At 33.4% G+C, this 26,365-nt stretch overlaps 1 protein-coding gene across 1 annotated transcript in view; it reads left to right on the top strand.

Moving 5' to 3' along the window:
* The window catches only part of LOC126888325 (beta-1,4-mannosyltransferase egh-like), a 173,238-nt gene that overhangs the window by 96,197 nt on the left and 50,676 nt on the right, over positions 1–26,365 (top strand). Inside the window, exon 3 of the mRNA XM_050656460.1 lies at positions 9,388–9,587. Within this exon, the coding sequence (XP_050512417.1) occupies positions 9,388–9,587 (200 nt within the window). The remainder of the gene's footprint in view (positions 1–9,387; positions 9,588–26,365) is intronic.

The raw sequence follows: 26,365 nt of genomic DNA, 5'->3' as shown, positions 1-26,365 counted from the left end.
GATATAGCCTATTTTTAATAGATAAGGGTTGAAAACCAAAAATTTTTAAAACGGTCTTATTCGGTTAGTTTTGTATCAATTAAACTGAAAATTGGTGAACACACTCTTTACAGATCTATTAAGGGCTTGAGGTTAAGATTTTCCAAAAATTAAAAAAAAAAATTTACGGGCAGTGGAAAAATTTTGGAATTTTTTTTTTAATTTTTGGAAAAAGATCTGAAAGCTTTGGGTTTTCTTGTAAGTATGTACTTACCTGAACGAATTACATGCACGTGCACGTATCCTATTTATTTTCTTTTTGAATTAAGTTAATAATTTAAAAAACTATAATTTTAAAGTACATACTTGTATTTTTAAGTTAATTATTTCAATATAAACATATAAAATGAAAATATATCAAAATTTCTGAAAAAAATATTTCTTTTACTAAATATTTATTAGGTTTTCTAAAGTTCATTTAAAAATTAAATTAACAAAATTAAAAATAAATGTACCGGGTGTCCCAATAAGAATGGCTCTCGGCCATATCTCAGGAACCGTTTATAGTGGAGCTTTGAAATAAAAAATTTTATAACAAAAGTTGCCTCAGGAAAATCCTGGAAATTATTTTCATAATTGTGGGTCCACCGCTAGAGGGCGTAATTGAATATCAAAAATTAAAAATCTAAATTTTACAAAATTTTCCTAATGAAGGGGCACTGGAAATCCGATCGTCGTATTCTTCATAAAATTCTACGCATGTTTGATTTGACAAGTTTAGGTCTACCTTTGGAAATAAGAGGTGGGGGTGAGTGGGAACCTTGTTACGAAAAACTGGCTGTGAGTCCGGTTCTGCTTAATCAAATTTTGCAAACTTGGTCTTGTTGAAGACAGATCTTTTTCGTCAATGTAAAAGTTATGATTTAGAACCTACTTACTGAGTAATATGCCAGCTAGAAGGCGTTATTTAATTTTTTTCAGAAATCTAGTGTTCCTTGGAAAATATTAAATACAAACATGCATTTTTAATACCATATTACAAAATAAGACAAAATTAGCAACAGAATAGCGAAAACCGCAGGTTAATACCTTTTTTCTATCTCGAGATATCTCACAAAACGTGTAAATTTAAAAACATAGCTGTTACTGTCACCGGTAAACGAAATTCATTAAAAGTAGCGTGCTATGGAAACAACAAAGAAACATTTTCCAGCTGTCAACGTATATTAGGTCTTTTCAACGCTTCTCATTTGTTTCGAGCCTCGTTCATATAACGTATATTAATATTATACACGGATTATACGGCATATGACAGAGGCTCTAAACAAATGAGAAGCGTTGAAAAGCCCCATTACAAAGAAATAAAAACAACTATTTAGTGATGACATAAACGTTCAAATTTTTGCCCATCATTTTCGTTGCAAACATTTACCCTTTCAAGAGTAGATTGAACAGCAGTCTCAATTTCTGCTCTCGATATGCTTTGAATGGCGTTTAGTATTCTCTGGATAATGTATTCTAGAGTAGTGTATGATGGGCAACAATTTGAATATTTAGGTCGTCACTAAGTAGTTCTTTTTGTTCTGTGTTATATTTAATTTTAATAGTATTGTTTCTCTTTATATTGTTGTTTTAATTAATTACATTTTTATACGTTGACATCTGGAAAATGTTATTTTGTTTTTTTCCACAGCACACTACTTTTCATTAACTCAGTTTACCGGTGATAGTAACAGTTATGTATAGAATTTACACGTTTCTTGAGATATCTTGAGATAGAAAAAAGGTATCGACATGCGGTTTTCGCTATTCTATTGCTAATTTAATCTAATTTTATAAAGTATGATTAAAAATGCATACTTGTATTTAATATTTTCCAAAGAAAACTAGATTTCTGAAAAAAATTAAATAACGCCTCCCAGCTGACTTATTACTTATCAGGATGGTTCAAAATGATCACGCTTACATTGAGGAAAAAGATCTGTCTTCAACAAGATCCAGTTTTCAAAATTTGATTTAGCATAACCGGACTTACAGCCATTTTTTCATAACAAGGTTCCCACTCACCCCTACCTCTTATTTGCAAAGGTAGAGTTAAACTTGGTAAATCAAATATGCGCAGAATTTGATGAAGAATACAATAATCGGATTTCCAGTTTCCCTTCAGTAGGAAAATTTTGTAAAATTTAGATTTTTTTATTTTTGATATTCAATTACGCCCTCTAGCGGTGGACCCACAATTATGAAAATAATTTCCAGGATTTTCCTGAGGCAACTTTTGTTATAAAATTTTTTATTTCAAAGCTCCACTATAAACGGTTCCTGAGATATGGCCGAGAGCCATTCTTATTGGGACACCCGGTACTCTATTAAGAGGCTACATCAGCGCGTAATCAATATTTTTTTCGATAGTTCTCCGAACTTTCAACAGTGCGGCAACAGTGTGTCGGCAGTACTACTGTGTCAGTGACACTATACACTATACATTATACTATCAGAAACAAATGCACAGTAATGTGATAACAATAATTATTATACTCATAGGCGCGCTAAATGTTGCCATGTCAATCAAGTTCGATTTCTTGTTATAGATAATCGTTTTTTAGTAATTCCATTGTGACACAAAATCTAGACAAGGGATAAAAAAGTTTATTTGAAGAAATTGTATTTTTTTGTTCTTCTTAAAGCGGCACAGACTCGTTTTTTATATTTAATTTAATTTTAAAGTAATTTCTACATACTTACATGTTCCTTAAATTGGGCTCTGTACCACAATTCTTTACTATATTGCGAATAAGCGTGCCAGATATCTCGACAGAATATTCAAAATTAAAGTTGCAATCTTGGAACGCGTTTTTCGCGCGCTGATGTTGCCTCCTAAGTTATAAAGGATAAAATGAGTATGAAGTACTAAAATGATAAAAGGTGCAATGAAAAATCGTTTATTGTATATCGAACTGGATCGTCACTGTTTACATTTAATTAATTAATCTAACTTATTCAAAGTTCATTTTCATCTTCGTCTGATGTAAAATTTGTGTCTGAATCAACTTCATTTATAATAGAATCAACTGTAAAATCATAATTTTGGGTCTCTTGGCAGCTACCATCTAAACCAGTGGTTCCCAACCTTTTTCGGCCTACCGCCCATTTTTCCAAAAACAAAATACTTAACGCCCCCCTTAAAAAACTCTTCCATTCTTAAAATTAGTAACGCACTTTCATTCACATATGTTTTACCTTTTTTGGGTCAAAGGCTACCTTAAATATGATTCGACGGCCCCTTAACTAATCCAAGCAACAACAAATTAAAAAAAAATGTTTTATTCAAAAATACAGTATTCATGTATTGATCAAACTTTAACTTAAATACATAGGTTTGTTCCAACTCGATACAAAACCGTTCTTGAATCGTTATACGCATGCGCCATAACGAATAATTATGTGCAGTAACACATTTCTCGTTACTGCGCATACTCGTAACCGTTCGAGAACTGTTTTGTATCGAGTTGGAACAAACCTCATATCATAAAAAACAATATAATAATAATATAACATTTTTAATGAGAAGGCTGAGCTTAATGTAATTATAGTAATCTGTCAATATTTGGTTCCATTCTTGTCATCAGCAATCCTAAATCACCGCGCTCCACTATGGACAGTCTATTTCTCTTCTTTGTTAATAAATTGCTGACTATGCTAAATCCTCTTTCGGCTAAATACGATGAAGGAAAGGCAATGAAAAACTTCTTTGATGCAGCCCATCAAGCTGGATATAATACTGAAATTTGACATTGCAGCCAAAATTCTTGATATCCATTTTTAAATTTCACTTTTAACTCTTCATTTGTTGACAATTCTATCAATTCCTCCTGTAGTGATAATTCTGCTGTTTCTAAACTTGAGAACGGTTCTAGCACCCAATCTGGAATAATCAGACCAAGGATATCCTGAAATCTATTCCTAAAATCTTCTTGAAGTGCTTCCAACTTCCAAGTGCTGGCAATATACCAGAATGTCTTCATCATTTGTCTCCACAGAGGAAAGATTTTGAAACTGATGAAATTGTCTCCGACCCAAATTTTGCCTATACAAATTAAGTTTTGACACGAACGAGGAGATAGTTCCTTTTGCTTTGATCAAATTCAAATTATCACCTTGTAGCTGTAGGTTTGTTTCATTAAATTTATCGGATAAATCAGTTAAATAAGCAATATCGCTCTAAATTTTAATAAATTGTCTCTCAAAGAATCATCTTTGCTTTAAAAAACTCTAAAACTGAGTCAAAGAGATCATAAAATCTTTTTAGACAGGTACCCTTCGAAGGCCATCGAACTTTTGTGTGCAACAATAAACGATTAAAATTCTCGTCGTTTTCATCACACAGTTTTCTAAACAATCTATCATTGAGAGCACTGCTTCTGCTCTTGTTAACTGCAGTAATTACATATTGTAGTGAACAATGAAGGCGATCACTAAGATTTTTTGCAACTAAATGCTGTCTGTGAATTACACAATGCACGGCGAGTATATTTGGTACCGCTTTTTTCAAATATGCTATCAGTCCGCGGTGTCGTCCAACCATTGCCGGAGCACCATCTGTAGCAACAGTTATGACATTTTCCAGAGGTATACCTTTATCTGTAAAATAGTGTTCCAGAACATCAAATATCGATTTGCCTTTAGTATATGTTTCCAGTGTTCTTACAAATAACAGTTCTTGACAGATTTTTTCACTTTTTATGAAGCGAACGTACGCAAGAAGTAAAGAATTATTGTTTGGCAGAGTTGATTCATCAAGCTGTAAATAAAACTCAGTAGTCTTTAAATAATCAGTTAGAGAACGCTCCACATCCTCAGACATTTCGTCAATTCGTCTCTGTACCGTATTATTGCTTAATGGAATTTTTTTAATAATATCAGGTGCCGGCTGGTGCAGTACAGTCCGCAAAACTTCACTTACAGCTGGCAGTATTAATTATTCGCCAATAGTATGGGGTTTTCCTGATTTAGCTATAAGTAAGGAAATGTTATAAGAAGCACGTAGCTCATCATCGTCTTGCTTTGATGCTGCTGAAAAGATACTAGCTAAAGTTGGACGTTTGAAATGTTGTTTTTTGAGCATTTCAAAATATGATAAATTTCTGTCTTTTCTGTCGGGATGTATTTTGGTCAAATGTTCTTGTAATCGTGAAGGTTTCATGGCTTCATTTGAGAAAACTCTCTGGCAAATTAAACACATTGGTAATGCCTTATTAGAAGGCGACTGAATAAAACCATACTTCAAATATTCGACATTGTATTGTCTGCACTTTTTCTTTGGATCATCGGACATACTGTAGGTATATCTGTAAAAATAAATATGCTGTAGCCACCGCTTTGATAATTTTAAATAATAAACTTTTAAATATTTTTTTAGTTAGCCAAATCAATATTTCAGAGTGGCGGAATATCCAAGCAAGTAGTCGAGAAATTTAAAACATGCCACAAGTAAATAAATATACACTGAGAGAAGAATTTGAGGAAAAATTACAAAACAACTTATTAAAAATTACCATACTGTACACATATTATAAAAATAACTTTATATTCAGTAAATAGTTTATTTTTGACAGTCTATGATCAGATTACTATTCAGTATAGTAAATTTTATTAAGATTTTTTGTACTTTTTCCCCAATTCTTCTCTCAGTGTAGGTAGGTCCTAATTAACTTTTTACTTTGATCCAGTTTGTGCAAGTTGGTACTTTTTGAATATTTTACAATAACTATACATATAAGGAAACAAATTTAGATTGATTACATTTTTACAAATACCTCGTAAATTACGATACGGAAAAATAATAAAGAATTATAGTAAGTGATATAAATGCCACGTAGATACTTACCTTTGTGACAAATATGTATTACAATAAAATAGATATATTTCTAATAAATGCACTGCAACTTTCTGCAAATAACACACAGAAAATTCACCCCCTGCTTTAGCGAAACAATCTCGAATGATTAAGTTATGCCTGACCATGCCGCTGCGCGAAGGAGGAGCCAAAATTCACTTAAAGCAGAAAGGTTCTACTGGAAGTGGAATTATACTAACCAAACTGAAACGTTCGACTGCAACGTCGAAATTGTTGCAGTGTTGGACTGAGTGATAAAAGAAAAATTGCACGGTGCATAACCAAAATGCATTTTGTGCATTTCGTTTATATTTTCGGATTCACCTTCTCTATTTCTGTGTGAGAAGCGAAAAGCAAAGTTGTTAGAAGCAAAGAAGCAATGAGTTACTTTAGGGGGGCGGCAGCTGTTCCTCAACGCCCCCCAAATTTTCCTTGGACCCAAAAAGCCCCCTTATCTCTCTTCAACGCCCACCGGTGGGCGGTACCGCCCCCGTTGGGAACCACTGATCTAAACTATTATCATCTTAAGCATCAGAAACTATAATGTCTTCCTTTTTATGATTTGTACAATTACCAGTTTGACAACTTCCGCATGCAGCATGAAAACGTTTCTCCTCTTTTTAATCCATATTTTTGTCTACACTCTAATTTCATCACAGTCCAAAAGCATTTTGTGTCTATCATCTTTTCTTTCTAAACTTACACTTTTTAACGTTTCAATTCCACGTTTGACAATTACAATTTTTTCGTTATCACATTCTAAATGTTTTTCACAAATAAAACAAGAATTATTATTATTATTTGTTTCACTGTTCGCACTCATTGTAAATATTTACACAATTATTGTATAACAAACAGATCACTTTTATTGATAATAAGTTATAAATTCAAAAACTTTGACAGCCGATAAAGATAACAAAACATTGCAGCGTGAACATTGCTCCAATTTTTTAGGTTATGTTCGTCTACTGTGTTTAGGAAGCGCGCCGTTTTCTCTTTTAAGCAACTTTTTCACCTGTGTTTGCGTGCCCCATATATTGTTACCTTTGCAATAGGCCTGTTGTATATATATGTAATACGTTGTTCAAGCCTTTTTTAATATGTTTCCATATTTTCATTTAATAAAAGGCTTTCAGAAAAGAATGGCATCGATTTTATTAAAACATGACATTTTTTTGTAGTTGTTTATAATAAGTGAGCCGTATTTAAAAAGTATTTTATGCAGAAGAAAAATAGATACCGCTTTCGAAAGAGTACATTTTCAAGTACCAACAAGCATATTTTTAAAGTTTTTTATTAATTTTCAACAAAGATATTATTGATTGAAATCTTGAAAATTGACTTAAAATAAAAATCAAAAAAATATCCATTTTTTATCGCCATACAAATTTTTATCCTTTAAAGCAACGCTGTGCAATTATAAATCTAAATGTTAATTAGCCATCTTAAAACGTAAATCTAAAAGGAATTTTAATTTAAATGATTAAGTAAATTTTTGTGACAAAAAATATGTGCTGCTCTCAAAACTTGTATTAGTACATTTTAAAACTTATTTTTCTAAATTAAATAATTGGTAATTCACAATGAAAATATATTCACGTTAAAATTGATATTTTTCTTAAGGTATTGTGTTTTTCTCGTACATTTTAATGTTTGATAAATGCCCCAAATTATCGATTTAAAAGTTAGTTAATTTTAAAATGTGACATTTTTGTTGCGCGCGCAATTCAAATAAGCGCCCCTGTTAAGTACTTTAAAAAGGGCTATAGGTTAGAAACGAATCAAGATGCAAACAAAGTTTTTAGTCAAAATGTTAGGATAAAAGTACCTTGATGATTTCTAAATAAAATTTTTTGGTATTATTGCCTTATTTTCCGAAATACAGCACTTTTAATGAAAAACCAACCCTTATTTTCCTATTTTTGTAAAATGGAGGGGGTGTAGAATTGTAAACTTTTTTTTATAAAATAATAGACAACTTCAACTACCTATTTCCAAATTTTCATCCTTCCTTTATTTTTTTTGAGGTCAGATTGTTCTTTGATCGGGCTAAAATGAAATAAAGTTAGACACAAATAATTAAGAGAAAGTAAAGTGATAAATTGATAAAGAAGTAAAAATAAGAAAAAGTAGTAGATAGTTCGTAACTCGAAATACCAAGTGCCGAAGAAACACGTAACCCAAGCGTAGGTCCAACACCACGATCAGGTAAAGTCAGCCCTTAAAAAAAATAGAAGAAAAAGGCGTAAGCCACCAAAATAATATAAAAAACAAAAAAAAAAGGCGCAAGCCACCAAAAAAACATAAAAAACATAAAAACAAAAAATACTTGAGCACCAAGCCATTGTACTGAGCTCAATGGGGCTTGGTACAATGACTTGGGGCCCAAGCAAGCTATTGTTAGTTCCGCGGATAAGTAATTATTAGAAGATAAAGGCATACAGCCCTTCACGCTGGCCTAATTTTGAATTCGATTAGGGCACCACATTGGAATCTTATTACCCAGGATTCCATTGTGAAGAGCACTTGGCTACGATAGTTGTGCTCCCATCGCGCATTAGCATGCTATGGGGGGGGGGGGGGAGGATGGCCTGGGGCGTTGGAGCGAGGTGGGGTGATCCCTGTTTTTTACTCGGGTCAAAACACCTCGCCCCAATGAATTGTTACACCCGAATGTACTTTTTCGATTGGGTGGACATCTCCCACAGGTCGGGTTAAATCAAATTGCTTGCTTGCTAGCAGAGCACATTTTGGTATACTAGTTCGTATTATGTTTTTCGGAACGTAAAAATGCTGACATTTTTTCTTTTATTTTCAATGGTTATATTTTATATTCACCAACGATCATTATATTTATTCTTTATAGGGACGTTCGTACAGTTAATCAATCTTAGGTCTGGATCCCGCGTATGAAAAAAAAGTTGATTAATAGCAAGCTGAAAATTTGTTAATAGCTTAAGGGTGTCTAGTCGGACAAACTTTGACATATGGGAACACTGGAACAGGGGAAGTTTTAATTGTGGAAGTGGAACAGGTTAAAAATTTGGAACGGTCAGACCACGAAAACAGCACATGTATTTTGTCTGACAGAACAACTTAAACTCTCCGAACAGAAATTAAACTCTCATGCAAAAATCAGACTGCTATTTATCACCAAATGGGCGTTTTAATGAGTGGAACATGTAGAATATGTCAGACAGGTGATAAATAGCAGTCTGATTTTTGCATGAGAGTTTAATCTCTGTTCGGAGAGTTTAAGTCTGTTCTGTCGGACAAAATAAATGCGCCGTTTTCGTGGTCTGACTGTTCCAAATTTGTAACCTGTTCCACAATTAAAACTGCCCCTGTTACAGTGTTCCCATATATCAAAGTTTATCCGACTAGACACCCTTAAGCTATTAACAAATTTTCAGCTTGCTATTAATCAACTTTTTTTTCATACGCGGGATCCAGACCTATCTGTATTATTTAAGGTTCTCAGATTAAGTTTAATTTGAATTTAACTTGTACAGGTATCGTAAATTTTGTTCTAAACGGAGAACACCAAATTGGACAAGGAGCCATATCTTACGTCGATGACGAAATTGTTAATATATTAACTACTTTATTGGACAGCTTCCGCATCACTGACGACTTTGGATCTTTACAGTTTCAACTGAGAGTTTTGCATAGGCCTATTTTTTCTATTAAAGGATCATTCCTGGTTGTGCAGGTATGTATGTATATTGAGTGTAAAGTGTTATCAAACGTATATTTATCTACTCTATCTCATATTATGTATAAGTTTTTAGTTTGTGAAAACTGTCATTATAGATAGCAGACGTGAAGGGTTTAAATTTTTCGTGAAGTAGCAAAGTATTTTAAATGGGATTTACTTTTTCGCACTGTTTTTTGGCACACTTTCAAATACAGGGTTACGAAAACGTCTGGCAACAGGGTAATTTCTCGAAAACCGCCAAAACGATTTTTAAAAATTTTGGTGGGTAAGGGTCTTCTAATGCGGTCCATATAATATTGCTAATTCTTATTTCAAATGAAACATCCGGTATATTTTTGCATTTTGAAATGCTTAAAAAATACTAATTAATTTTCGTGTTATATAGTGCAGCCGATATGTAAAACAATTGTGCATTTAATGATAGAAGCATATAATTTGGACCACATATACTACACATATAAAGGTTCAAATTTAGATACGAGGCCATCTCAGATTTTACCTTTTACAAAAACGGCGGGAATTCAAAATGGCCACTATACATATGTGACTAATAGCATGATAAATTCTGAACGAAAAGTCCGATTTAAACCAAATTTGGTATATAGGTTGTTTTTATGTATAAGATTAAGGTCTTGAACCGGAAGAATCGGTTTAAGAAAAGTTGTGTTTTTCCTGGTTTTTATGTAAAAATATGTTGTTTTTTTTTCAATTCTTTCACCCTGTATATATTAGTTCTTCAAAAAGTTAATACCGCCATTGAAAAGAGCGTAAAAATATTTTTTAGGAAATATTATGAACTTTCTAGTAATGTTAATTACCATTAAATGAATCCATAACGTATCTTCACATATTATACCCATGTGCGACAGACTCGTGCAAATATTATAAGAATTATTGTGCATTTAAAGGTGGAAGCATATAATTTGGACCACATATACTACACGTAGTCTAAGAGCTGGGAGCGGATTTTGTGCGTGATAAGTAATATGAAAAAACTATACGGGGATATGTTGAATTAGTTGTGTACATGACTTTCACCAACAGCCGGAAACCAGAGTTGGGACCGGGGGTAGTTATAAGGGGTCAAAGTCGCGGATTTTATTATTTTTTTTATGACGCTCATGACGCGGTCATGACGTACCTAAGTAAAATCTCTAGGGGCTCAACGCTGCGTGGCCGACAAAGGGATGGGGGTAGGGGTGAATATAAAAAATATAAGGGGCTATTTGCGACGTTCGTGATTGAGATAGTGCACCAAAATTTGGGTATAAGTAGACTATGACATAAATAATTAAAATCCCCAGAGCCGGAAACCAGAGTGGGGAAGGAAGGGTCAGAGGGGTCAAATTTCCGTTTTTTATTATTTTTTTTGTGACGCCCATGATCGAGATAGCTCGCCAAAATTTGGGAATAAGTAGGTCATGACGTAACTAAGTAAAATCTCCAGGAGTGGAATGCTGCGTGGTCGACAAAGGGGTGGGGCAGGGGTGAATATAAAAAAATGTAAGGGGTTTTTTGCGACGTTCGTGATTGAGATAGTGCACCAAAATTTGGAAATAAGTAGACCATGACATAACTAAGTAATATCTCCAGAGACGGAAACCAGAGTGGCGGACGAGGGTAGTTATAAGGGGTAAAAGTCGCGGTTTTTTTTTTGTGGCGCTCATGATGGAGATAGTGCACCAAAATTTGGGAGTAAGTAGGTTATGACGTAACTAAGTAAAATCTTCAGGGACGGAACGCTGTTTGGGGTACAAAGGTGTGGTAGGCAGGGGTGAGTATAAAAATATATGGGGTTTTTTTTGCCGTTCGTGATCGAGATGCCCAGCCGTTCGTGATCGAGATCTCCAGAGGCGTTCCGCCCCTAGAGATTATATTTAGTAATGTCATGATCTACTTATTCCCAAATTTTGGTCTACTATCTCAATCAAGAACGTCGCAAAAAACCCTTTATATTTTTTATATTCACCCCTACCCCCACCCCTTTGTCGGCCACGCAGCGTTCCACCCCTAGAGATTTTACTTAGTTACGTCATGACCTACTTATTCCCAAATTTTGGTGCATTATCTCGATCATAAGCACCATAAAAAAAATAATAAAATCCGCGAATTTGACCCCTTATAACTACCCTCGGCCCCAACTCTGGTTTCCGGCCGTTGGTGAAAGTGATGTACACAACTAATTCAACATATCCCCGTATAGTTTTTCCATATTACTTATCACGCACAAAATCCGCTTCTATCTCTCCGACTAACGTATAAAAGTTCGAATTTAGATATAAGGTCATTTCAGATTGTGCCCTTTACAAAAATGGCGGGCATTTAAAATGGTGACTATATATTATTGTGATCTGCTTTGATTAATTAATCAATTAACTATCTCATTAATCAAACAAATCAAACATAAATAAATTGTAAATCTCAGGGCTAAATTATGCTATCAATACTTACTTTCGTGGCTTCAAAATATTTCTCAGGGGCTTCCTAATAGGGATAGAAAAAAGAGAATAAAATAATACACATACGAATTTCAATTAGAAATTATAAAACTCGTTTATTTTATCAAACGGAAATAAATGTTTAATATTGCAAATTTTATTTATCCTTCTATCTTTATTTTATCTAACAATTATGAAAATAGGAATCTTATTTCTTTTTGTCTCTCTACCTCTGCTATACAGGATGTTCTACCTGTTCAAATTTTGATATAAAAAAGTTATTTTATCAATATTATTGTATATAAAAAAATGCAACTATAATGATTTATAAGTAACAAAATTGATTGAGGTTTGATGATTTTATAATAGTAAAATGTAGTGTAGTTCAATACGCACTGTGGTACTTAATACGTAAAACCATACATTCATGTCTCAACAAAAAAAAAAATAAAACTGACCTTTGCTGATGATTCGACCATGTCTTCACACAAAACACGTTTCCATCTCTGCTGGTGTTGCGATCCAAAGAAACTCGTCCACGTTTTCCAATAATGTTCCTGCTTCTCTGCAAAGCAAACTCGTTCTCCCTTTCCTCACTTTGTCTCGTACAGTACTCGTTTCGGCTTTCTCCTGATGCAGTATTCCAACTTTTTGAAACACTTAAACAACACTAGATACTTTAAACTCGAAGAGTTATATCATCTCTCGACTTCGCCTATTACTCGTTCCACGATATGATGCTTGTCACTTTTCCAAAAACCAAACCGGCGTTTTACTTTTGTTGTACACGACCCTCAAAACTGGACTCTTCCTTTGGATCCCACAAAACACACTGACTCTCTCTCCTCATTCATTCTCATCCTTTTAAATCGTTCCCCTCCAGAATTAATTTTCCATTCAATCAAAACAAACTTTCAATCATGACGTATTTACCAAAAAACTCTTTTTAGTTTCTAAACATGTCTTTATGGATTTTCAAGAAAAAGTAATATTCCGACTATTTTAATTCTATTTTCTACAATAATCATATTTTTATCTATGTTTAAGAATCTTAATACACAGGTATATTTTAACTATCTATTATGTACCGTGCAGCTAATTAATTACTTACCCGCTTGAAAAACTTAATGACCTATTCTTTTGTTTAATAAACTATATTGTCTGTGGTTTTGATAAACAGTTCAAAGAACACTTTCTTAAAACCAGCACCCTAATTGCTTATATAAATGCATTGTTCATGGGGCTAGTCAAAACTTCTGCGAAAATACTTTCTTAAAAACTAGCTATAACTATTTTTACAAAATTTTTCTTATACAGGGTGTTCAAAATGTATATGCTCGTGGTTGAGAAATATGAAAAGTTTTATTTTAATTTGAATTTTAAATATAAACATAGTCTTTTATTTCTTATGTCAAATAGGAATATAACAATATATGTGACTAATAGCACGGTAACTTTTGAACGAAACGTCCGATTTCAGCCAAATTTGGCATCAAGGCTCTTTTTTTGATGAATAAGATCGACGTCTTGAACTGGAAGAATCGGCTTACCAGAAGTTGTGGTTTTACTGTTCTTTTATGTAAAAATATGTTGTTTTTGTTTCAATTCTTTCACCCTATATATATATTGTTATATTTCTATTTGATATGAAAATTAAAATTTGATAATTATAAACAGAATTCAATTTAATATAAAATATTTTCAATTTTCTCAACCACGGGCATATAAATTTAGAACAACCTGTATACAACAAATTGTTATATTTAATTTAAGAAGTGATTAAATAAGACTCAAGTGAAATCGTTAATAGGTCATTATCGTTGTTCGCGGAAGGATCGGTCATTAGCCGATGCTAAATAAGACTAAGTGGAAATAGAGAATAGGTCATTAAAATTTGTATATAGTAGAAAGTAATTTTAGAATGGGAATTAACTATTTTCTTTGAAATCCATTAAGCATATTTAGAAAGTTTAAAAATTGGTTTTGAGGAATATTACGAATGAGAGTTGGTGGTGGAAAATTGATTTGTGAATCTGGAAGGGATATTTAGAAAGTAGGGGAATGGATGACAAAGTGAGATCAGAATGTTTTGAGCTGTCGAGAAGTGAAGTCGAGTAGTAGACGGTAGTGTTCGAGGAGTGAGAAAGCCGGTGTAGTTCCGTGAGTGTGGAGTATCTATCGTGGAACGAGAAGTAGGCCAGGTCGAGAGTAAAAGAACCTCCTTGAGCCCAGAGTGTCCCGGTAGCTGATAGCAGTTTCGAAAAAGGTAGAACACAGCATCACGACAAAAGCAGGAACGAGAGCTATTTGAGCTAGTTTTTCAAAGGAGAACATCACTGGAAGCCAGGACGAGGTTTCATCGCAGCCAAGGATAGCAGGAAAGGGTCTTGTGTGAGGACATTTTCAGTTCACCAGGAAAAGGTCAGTCTCATTTGTTTGGACATGAATGTATGGGTTTTTCGTATTAAATTCCACATAAAAAATTGAATAACATAATCAATAATATCAGAAAAGCTTCATCAAACTTAAATAGAGTTGTTCCTAATAACTCCTAATAGTTAAATGTTAATAAAAACTTTCAATTGAAAACCAAAAGGAAATAAGATTCCCATTTGTAAATGTTATGTTTAAGAATAATAAGAAATAGCAAATATTAAGCATTAATTGCCTTTTAAATAAAATAAAAAATATTTTGATTATAATTGTAACCCATATGTGTATTTTTTTTACTCTTTTCTTTTCTATCCCGATTAGGAACCATTAAGAAATATTTAGAAGCCACGGAAGTAAGTAATTAATTTATAATTCGCCCTGAGATTGAAAACATATTGATATGTGATCTGGTTAATTAATTAGATTAGTATTAATACATTGATTAAATTAAGTAACATATAAGAATATTATCTCATATCAATAATAAAGATCACATCAATATATATATATATATATATATATATATATATATATATATATATATATATATATATAAAAATAAATAAGTAAAATCATTGGCTAATACTCGTAAAGTGAATGTGAATTTAGTTGGAAATATATAAAATGATGAAGGGTCATCATTCCATACATTTCTGTGCAACTATATACACCGGTGTTTCGGCCTATTTGGGCTTCGTCAGTATAGTGTAGCAAGTTAAAAAAGTTGTTTGTTAACTTGTAAAAGGATTACTACAGGAGCAAGGTTACCAATTTTGGTCAGGTTGTTAGAAGACCCGCAGTCGCAAGGTTACAACTAACATTGCCAAGGAGGTAAAGCTACCTGAGGAAATGAAAAGCCATAACATTATTAAATAAAATGATGTTGGATAATCGAGTACAAATATAAAAATAAATAAGCAAAATCATTGGCTAATACTCGTAAAGTGAATGTGAATTTAGTTGGAAATATATAAAATGATGAAGGGTCATCATTCCATACATTTCTGTGCAACTATATACACCGGTGTTTCGGCCTATTTGGGCTTCGTCAGTATAGTGTAGCAAGTTAAAAAAGTTGTTTGTTAACTTGTAAAAGGATTACTACAGGAGCAAGGTTACCAATTTTGGTCAGGTTGTTAGAAGACCCGCAGTCGCAAGGTTACAACTAACATTGCCAAGGAGGTAAAGCTACCTGAGGAAATGAAAAGCCATAACATTATTAAATAAAATGATGTTGGATAATCGAGTACAAATATAAAAATAAATAAGCAAAATCATTGGCTAATACTCGTAAAGTGAATGTGAATTTAGTTGGAAATATATAAAATGATGAAGGGTCATCATTCCATACATTTCTGTGCAACTATATACACCGGTGTTTCGGCCTATTTGGGCTTCGTCAGTATAGTGTAGCAAGTTAAAAAAGTTGTTTGTTAACTTGTAAAAGGATTACTACAGGAGCAAGGTTACCAATTTTGGTCAGGTTTTCTAACAACCTGACCAAAATTGGTAACCTTGCTCCTGTAGTAATCCTTTTACAAGTTAACAAACAACTTTTTTAACTTGCTACACTATACTGACGAAGCCCAAATAGGCCGAAACACCGGTGTATATAGTTGCACAGAAATGTATGGAATGATGACCCTTCATCATTTTATATATTTCCAACTAAATTCACATTCACTTTACGAGTATTAGCCAATGATTTTGCTTATTTATTTTTATATTTGTACTCGATTATCCAACATCATTTTATTTAATAATGTTATGGCTTTTCATTTCCTCAGGTAGCTTTACCTCCTTGGCAATGTTAGTTGTAACCTTGCGACTGCGGGTCTTCTAACAACCTGACCAAAATTGGTAACCTTGCTCCTGTAGTAATCCTTTTACAAGTTAACAAACAACTTTTTTAACTTGCTACACTATACTGACGAAGCCCAAATAGGCCGAAACACCGGTGTATATAGTTGCACAGAAATGTATGGAATGATGACCCTTCATCATTTTATATATTTCCAACTAAATTCACATTCACTTTACGAGTATTAGCCAATGATTTTGCTTATTTATTTTTATATTTGTACTCGATTATCCAACATCATTTTATTTAATAATGTTATAGCTTTTCATTTCCTCAGGTAGCTTTACCTCCTTGGCAATGTTAGTTGTAACCTTGCGACTGCGGGTCTTCTAACAACCTGACCAAAATTGGTAACCTTGCTCCTGTAGTAATCCTTTTACAAGTTAACAAACAACTTTTTTAACTTGCTACACTATACTGACGAAGCCCAAATAGGCCGAAACACCGGTGTATATAGTTGCACAGAAATGTATGGAATGATGACCCTTCATCATTTTATATATTTCCAACTAAATTCACATTCACTTTACGAGTATTAGCCAATGATTTTGCTTATTTATTTTTATATTTGTACTCGATTATCCAACATCATTTTATATATATATATATATATATATATATATATATATATATATATATATCAAACAGATGAAATAGAGAATGTGGAAAAATCCCCTTACGAACAATTCACACATCCACCATTTCGGGTTGGGAAAAATTTTTCGAATAGAATCAAAGATCCAAACACCAGTTCTTAGAAATGTGTTTCGCCCTCTTCAACCTCTTTGGGCTTATCAATAAAGATGAGAGGTTGAATATCTTTAGACACATTCCAATCAAAAAACAACATTCGAGACCTAGACATAGAAGGTGCGTAAATCTACGGCAAGTCCGACAATGACAGTCTCAAGTTTTAATTCCCTAATTACTTAAAGTAAGTAAAATATATGTTTAAAAACATGAGATGTAGATCCTTGAAACACACTCAGTGATCAAAAGATCCAAGGTTAATGGTTTGACGACCACTCGTACGAAATCAAACAGATGAAATAGAGAATGTGGAAAAATCCCCTTACGAACAATTCACACATCCACCATTTCGGGTTGGGAAAAATTTTTCGAATAGAATCAAAGATCCAAACACCAGTTCTTAGAAATGTGTTTCGCCCTCTTCAACCTCTTTGGGCTTATCAATAAAGATGAGAGGTTGAATATCTTTAGACACATTCCAATCAAAAAACAACATTCGAGACCTAGACATAGAAGGTGCGTAAATCTACGGCAAGTCCGACAATGACAGTCTCAAGTTTTAATTCCCTAATTACTTAAAGTAAGTAAAATATATGTTTAAAAACATGAGATGTAGATCCTTGAAACACACTCAGTGATCAAAAGATCCAAGGTTAATGGTTTGACGACCACTCGTACGAAATCAAACAGATGAAATAGAGAATGTGGAAAAATCCCCTTACGAACAATTCACACATCCACCATTTCGGGTTGGGAAAAATTTTTCGAATAGAATCAAAGATCCAAACACCAGTTCTTAGAAATGTGTTTCGCCCTCTTCAACCTCTTTGGGCTTATCAATAAAGATGAGAGGTTGAATATCTTTAGACACATTCCAATCAAAAAACAACATTCGAGACCTAGACATAGAAGGTGCGTAAATCTACGGCAAGTCCGACAATGACAGTCTCAAGTTTTAATTCCCTAATTACTTAAAGTAAGTAAAATATATGTTTAAAAACATGAGATGTAGATCCTTGAAACACACTCAGTGATCAAAAGATCCAAGGTTAATGGTTTGACGACCACTCGTACGAAATCAAACAGATGAAATAGAGAATGTGGAAAAATCCCCTTACGAACAATTCACACATCCACCATTTCGGGTTGGGAAAAATTTTTCGAATAGAATCAAAGATCCAAACACCAGTTCTTAGAAATGTGTTTCGCCCTCTTCAACCTCTTTGGGCTTATCAATAAAGATGAGAGGTTGAATATCTTTAGACACATTCCAATCAAAAAACAACATTCGAGACCTAGACATAGAAGGTGCGTAAATCTACGGCAAGTCCGACAATGACAGTCTCAAGTTTTAATTCCCTAATTACTTAAAGTAAGTAAAATATATGTTTAAAAACATGAGATGTAGATCCTTGAAACACACTCAGTGATCAAAAGATCCAAGGTTAATGGTTTGACGACCACTCGTACGAAATCAAACAGATGAAATAGAGAATGTGGAAAAATCCCCTTACGAACAATTCACACATCCACCATTTCGGGTTGGGAAAAATTTTTCGAATAGAATCAAAGATCCAAACACAAGATTTTTCTATTCGAAAAAATTTTTCCCAACCCGAAATGGTGGATGTGTGAATTGTTCGTAAGGGGATTTTTCCACATTCTCTATTTCATCTGTTTGATTTCGTACGAGTGGTCGTCAAACCATTAACCTTGGATCTTTTGATCACTGAGTGTGTTTCAAGGATCTACATCTCATGTTTTTAAACATATATTTTACTTACTTTAAGTAATTAGGGAATTAAAACTTGAGACTGTCATTGTCGGACTTGCCGTAGATTTACGCACCTTCTATGTCTAGGTCTCGAATGTTGTTTTTTGATTGGAATGTGTCTAAAGATATTCAACCTCTCATCTTTATTGATAAGCCCAAAGAGGTTGAAGAGGGCGAAACACATTTCTAAGAACTGGTGTTTGGATCTTTGATTCTATTCGAAAAATTTTTCCCAACCCGAAATGGTGGATGTGTGAATTGTTCGTAAGGGGATTTTTCCACATTCTCTATTTCATCTGTTTGATTTCGTACGAGTGGTCGTCAAACCATTAACCTTGGATCTTTTGATCACTGAGTGTGTTTCAAGGATCTACATCTCATGTTTTTAAACATATATTTTACTTACTTTAAGTAATTAGGGAATTAAAACTTGAGACTGTCATTGTCGGACTTGCCGTAGATTTACGCACCTTCTATGTCTAGGTCTCGAATGTTGTTTTTTGATTGGAATGTGTCTAAAGATATTCAACCTCTCATCTTTATTGATAAGCCCAAAGAGGTTGAAGAGGGCGAAACACATTTCTAAGAACTGGTGTTTGGATCTTTGATTCTATTCGAAAAATTTTTCCCAACCCGAAATGGTGGATGTGTGAATTGTTCGTAAGGGGATTTTTCCACATTCTCTATTTCATCTGTTTGATTTCGTACGAGTGGTCGTCAAACCATTAACCTTGGATCTTTTGATCACTGAGTGTGTTTCAAGGATCTACATCTCATGTTTTTAAACATATATTTTACTTACTTTAAGTAATTAGGGAATTAAAACTTGAGACTGTCATTGTCGGACTTGCCGTAGATTTACGCACCTTCTATGTCTAGGTCTCGAATGTTGTTTTTTGATTGGAATGTGTCTAAAGATATTCAACCTCTCATCTTTATTGATAAGCCCAAAGAGGTTGAAGAGGGCGAAACACATTTCTAAGAACTGGTGTTTGGATCTTTGATTCTATTCGAAAAAATTTTTCCCAACCCGAAATGGTGGATGTGTGAATTGTTCGTAAGGGGATTTTTCCACATTCTCTATTTCATCTGTTTGATTTCGTACGAGTGGTCGTCAAACCATTAACCTTGGATCTTTTGATCACTGAGTGTGTTTCAAGGATCTACATCTCATGTTTTTAAACATATATTTTACTTACTTTAAGTAATTAGGGAATTAAAACTTGAGACTGTCATTGTCGGACTTGCCGTAGATTTACGCACCTTCTATGTCTAGGTCTCGAATGTTGTTTTTTGATTGGAATGTGTCTAAAGATATTCAACCTCTCATCTTTATTGATAAGCCCAAAGAGGTTGAAGAGGGCGAAACACATTTCTAAGAACTGGTGTTTGGATCTTTGATTCTATTCGAAAAAAAATTTTTCCCAACCCGAAATGGTGGATGTGTGAATTGTTCGTAAGGGGATTTTTCCACATTCTCTATTTCATCTGTTTGATTTCGTACGAGTGGTCGTCAAACCATTAACCTTGGATCTTTTGATCACTGAGTGTGTTTCAAGGATCTACATCTCATGTTTTTAAACATATATATATATATATATATATATATATATATATATATAGGGTGTCCCGGAAAATAGTGCGTTCCTTAAAGGTATAGGTAGAAGGCACCATGTAGAACAAAAAACTCTTATAACATTTTTTTCTAAATGCAACCGTTTGACCAAAAAATTAAAATGTATTTTGGTATTCAAATTTAAATCTGACAACTATGTGCGGTACGCAAATTTAAGCATAGACAGTCCCATGTAAATAGATAGAAGATGATAGTAAACAGATAGTTTTAAAGAATCCTGTTTAGTGTCAATGCCGAAAATGTTTTCGAATAGTGAGTGTATTACCTATTATGTTATTACCTATGAATGGTGTTTGTGAAAGGTTACTTGAAACATCTATTCGGTATATTAATTATTTTCAAGTAAGTACAACTTAGTTATTTCAGTTCACAAGTAAACAAATTACTGAGACATTATCTGGTGTATTTAAGTTCCACTGTAAACTATTAAAACTATGTAATTCAGTTAAAGCCCTCAGCAATACTCAGCATTCAACCCATTTAAACCTTACTAAATACATAATACTAGTTTAGTTAAAAGATGTGTTTTTATGTTAAAAAATGTGTAATTCGTTTAAAATTATGCAATAGGTATTTCAATACATTTCAAAAGAAAATAATTTTAGTAAACAAATAGTAAATACATAAGTATTAAGGTAAGTGTACCAATAATGGGCACCTTAAGCAAACAAACTTGTTTTTCTTGCCTCTAGGTAATATTGAGGTCTCGATTGTTTTATTTATTTATTATATTATGTTTACTTTAAAGTATTATGTGACTGGTGGTAAAATATTGTCTGATATATTTTAGAAAAAAAATTATATATGGTGCCCTCATTGCCCCAGTAATGGGCACACAATTTTTCACACCACCCTATGTTGGACACCCCTATATTGGGCACCTATAAAATGTAATTTAAGATGGAAATGATTTTATATTTTATCAATACCAAGGAAAATAAAGTATTAAAACACAAATATGTATAACCTAATAATCGAACAATGATTTATTTTTAACTTCTTCGTAAGTATTTAAGTAATTACATACTTAATATTGTTAAATAACAATAAAAACAATACATAATAAAAACAAAACTTATTTTAAGGTATTTAAGTATTTTGTTATTTTTCCAATACACTTATTTTTTTCTTAAAACTATAAATTAAATGACTATCTTTATGAACAATAGCAGGAGCAGAGATTACTCTAATAATTTGATTAATATTAATCGAGGAAATGTCTTTGTCCACTACCTTAAAAAGTTTTTTGTTTCGTCCACAGACCTTAAGCCTTGGACAACAAACTCTCCTGGTTCAGGCCCTTTTTGTTGTACTATGCATAAGTACTGGTATACAGTTGTTCCCCTCTTACCCATTAAAAACTGGCCAATTATAAAGTCTCCTTCCTTAATTGTACTCTGGCTGACTAATTCAGTATTTTCGTCCTCACTACTTTCTGAATCAAAAGAAGACATCCCCGACTCTTCATAAATGATTGATTCAGAAGAAGAACTAGATGGAGATGAATGTACTACAACCTTTTGTTTTAATTTGCGCTTTTCTTCTGCTTCTTTCTTTTTGGTTTCACGTATTAATTTTCTTCTTTGCTTCTCGTCCTCTAACCTTTTTTTAGCTTCATCCTTTTTTGCAAAATAGGCAAGCATTTGAGGAGAAGTAACTACCGCTGGCAGCTTTTCTTTTTTTGCTCGTTTTTTTTTTATCTTCTGAAGTCTCACCAGGCCAAAACAGAGTTCTTTTAAATGGAGAAGGTACCATTGGGTCTACTTTGGATCCAGATGAATGACCAATGGGTGGAGGAGTTGACGGAGTCATACCAGCATCAATCAAAGCATCTGGTGCATAATCTGGTGCTGTATAAGGGCCCGCTAACTGATCATCTTGAGTTGGGGAAACACTAAGACCCCTTATTTCCTCCTGCTGTTCTGGATTTTGAACCATCATACATTCTCTAGATTTCTGAATGTTAGATTGTTTTTCATTAAGCCACAAGTGGTATAAAGAAAAATCCCTTATATCACCTCGCCAGTCTCCTACATTTTTTTCAAATTCTTGCATTTTAGTTAGTCCTATTTTTTTCTCAAGTGTCTTAAGGAAAGTATCATGAGGGACACCAACAGACTGCAACTGTTGAAATGGATGCTGGGCCTTATGTTTTGACACTTCTGGTATTTAAACTACCGTTAGATCCCAAGGTACTAAACCGCATGCCTTAAAACCATTTTGAATGATTGTGGGTGCAAGTTTTTGTAATATGTTATTTAAAATAATCGGAAAATTATGCTTTTCTACTTGCCGACCTTCATTTGCCATGCGCCAATCAGCAACTTCCTGTCTCCATTTCAACTTAATTGAATGGAAAAGAGCAACGTCCATAGGTTGTAGTACATGGGTCGCATTTGGTAAAAGTGATATAAGTTCAATTTCGTTGGCTGCACAAAAGGTAGCCAATGGCATGGAGATGTGGGACTTGTGACCATCCATAAAAAGTAAAACGGGCCGTGCGATGTTGTTATTTGTCAGCCAAGGATGAAAAAAATTTACTATGTATTCATAGAATGTCTCATGGGTCATCAATCCATTTTCTGACCTACCAATGGGCCATTCGGGGGGCATGGCTGAAACGATTAATTGTGGTAATCTTACATACCTATACACAATCATCGGTGGAGCAAGTTCTCCAGCTGCGTTGGCTGTAAGGAGCACAGTTAAATTTAATTTTTCATCGCCACCGGATGCCGTGTATACAGATTTAGAGCCCTTTGCGGCCAGAACCTTTCCAGGCTTCGGATTGAGATAAAATTCAGTTTCGTCACAATTGAAAACTCTTTTTGGATCTTCCAATGCTTCTCTCAAATTATTGTCAGTTACATATTGTTGCACCTCCTGAAACCATTTTTCTATTTCTGCCTGAGTTGCTGCTCGTCTCTGAACTGTTAAGTTTTGACTGGTACGAGTGGAAACGTCAAGGTGGCGCTTCATAAACCCTTCATACCACTTCCTTCCAGGGTCACTGCTTCCATCTCCAAAAGTGATATTTAATTCTTTTGCAGTTTTAGCAACGCTAAACATAAATGTGTCTTTTGTCACTGGGAAACCTTTGTTAGCCATCTCCTTGATCCAGCGAACAAAAACTAGCTCCTGATCGAGAGAAAAAACAGTGGGGGACCCATGCGTGTTGCCACAAAAACATCTGTCCTAACCTCCGTTGAAGTGTGGGACGTGATATATTATGTTTCTTGGCCGTTGATTTTATCGAATTTCCTTCCCTTACTTCTTGTATGGCTAATTTGATTACATCTTCAGAGTACTTCTTGTACGACATAGTGATCCTGAAACAAAATAAGACAAGTTGCAAGACAAAATAAAAATATGATTTGGAGTTCCTATGATGGGCACTGGCAATGTCCCTATATTGGGCATGGGTGCCCATTATTGGAACCAGTTTTTATGTGATACTGACGACCGTATCTATGTATTTTATATCCAGTGGATTTTTACATACAAGCACAATCCCACCTTATACCACATTTCTCAAGTTGGGCACACTGCCCATTATTGGTACATTGATAAAATTTGTGTTCCTAATTTGGGCACCCATGTTCAAAACCAATAAGATAATGTTTTTTATATTCTTGGAGATGTGTTTAATAATTTTATACATTAAGTATACAAACAAAGCCAATACCACAATGCAAAACTAAATAAAGTTGATGAAAAATAAGTATTAAAAAAACTTACCTCTTAGTAAATCGAATAATTTGAGGTTATGGCGCGTAAATTCACAACCGCTTACAACAAACCACACACGGCAAAATTCACAGTCAAACTGAGGGCGGTATTTAGATGAATGGCAAGCCAAGATTCAAGGTTACTTCCCGCAATACTTTTTTTTGTGACTAAAAGCACAGTAACGTTATTTTATCAATATATTCACGGGGTGCCCATTATAGGTGCAGTGCCCAAATTAGGTACACTTACCTTACCTACTATTAGGTTGGATTATTTTAAATACTGTTAACCCTTAACTTGGCGCGCCTATAACCGCTGTAAGAAAAATGATTTTGCTTACTGGATGTCATTTTTAGAGGGCTCCCTTATCAGAGTCAATTACAGTTTTTTTTTCTATTTTAAATTTTTTGACATTTTATTGACATTGTATCCCATAAGATACACTACTAGGCGTACCGTACATTACAATGTACCTCGCAAGACACATTGCCAGGAACACTATAAAACAAGTACTGATGCCCAATAGATACATTGCCAGGTTATTAAAAAAATACCTCCGTATCTAGAAATATACATTTCCAAGATATATATTTGTAGTTTGGACCAATATATTAAATATTATTGAGCCATTGAATTAAAGCAAAATTATCAAAATTCCACAAAATATAATGAAAACAATAAACAAATCTACAATAAATTGTTCCGCTAAAAGTCTTTAGAATTTTCAAGACTTTAGAATTTTCAAGACTTTTAGCAAAACATTTGTAGATTTGTTTAATGTTGTCATTTTATTTTGTGGAATTTTGTGTTACTTCAATTACGAATAGATGGCTTTTTGTGTAGGGGTTTCAACCATACACATAGTATTGTATCAATTAATATATAATCATGTACATTTATATATTATAAATAAACTACAATGATGATCAAACATTTATTTTTAAAACTTAAATTCAAAACTTCAAATAAAACTTGAAACACTCAAAAAATAAAAGTAGAAAGTAATTATAAGTATAAAAAATTACAAAATTTAGTTATTATGAAAATCATAAAAACAATTACGGGATTCCGTCAAACATAATCTCGCCCTACATTTTGTACAACTCATTGCTGTTTGCCCTTTGCAACAGTTTCGGCATCGTCCTTTGGTTGTAAAAGTTGGAAAGTGTCCGAAAAGATCTTTTCTGACATCTTCTCCAGGTATATTCTACGAATATATGACGTGACTAGAAATCTTCTTTTTCGGTGTCATCGATGTCATCACGGCCAGATGGATGACGTCACCAGTATTATGCCAAAAAATCGTAATTTAAAAATAAAAATCGATCTGTTTCGGGAATTTCTATGTTTATTTAGATAACATCTAATGAATTTATGCGTTACTTTATAGACGCACTGTATATACCTAATATGTAAAAAATAGAATTCGATAATATGAAAACATACTGTAACATTTTTTTATACTAATACTTTCAAGAAATATTGACGGGACATACATATATGATTCATACATACAAGCTGGGACTTACATACAAGCTTTTGGAGTAGATAAGAACATACGATAAATCATTACAAACATAATATACCAAATGTTTTTATCACTTTTCTGTTAATTCTCTAATGGGCAAAGTAGCTAATAAGAAACAGTTAGCATTTGTCCGTATACCGGGTGATGTATCAAAAAAGATACTCATTCAATTTTCATCAGTACCTGCCAATGTATATTTAAGGATACTATCTAAATTGCCGCTAACCTGGCAATGTATTTTCAGAGATACTACTTTTCAAAGTGATCCTATCTGTTTGTTTATAAACAAATCTTGAATATTATTTTATACGATTGTTTCTTGCAGGCCTAATTATCTAGAATTATAGTTTACCAATTCATATAATAACTTAAAACATTTAAAAAATGAATTTACTTTGCGAATGACACAAACTAACACCTTTTTTGGAAGCCATTTTTAGCACGCTTACATAAAACGCTCTATCATTGGTGGAAATCTCTGTGTATGACATTCAAATTAATTTATTGGTTAGGGGAATACTTTATAGAGAAGGTACGTTTAAAATCTCGCGGCAACTTTACGTATATATAGAGAAATTAATTATAATAAACAACGTATCCTGGAGTACACACCGCCAAGTTAA

This window comes from Diabrotica virgifera, chromosome 7, assembly GCF_917563875.1.
Source record: "Diabrotica virgifera virgifera chromosome 7, PGI_DIABVI_V3a".
Lineage (NCBI taxonomy): Eukaryota > Metazoa > Arthropoda > Insecta > Coleoptera > Chrysomelidae > Diabrotica > Diabrotica virgifera.
Note: the sequence above shows the minus strand (reverse complement) of the source record. Positions and strands in the feature narration are given on the sequence as shown.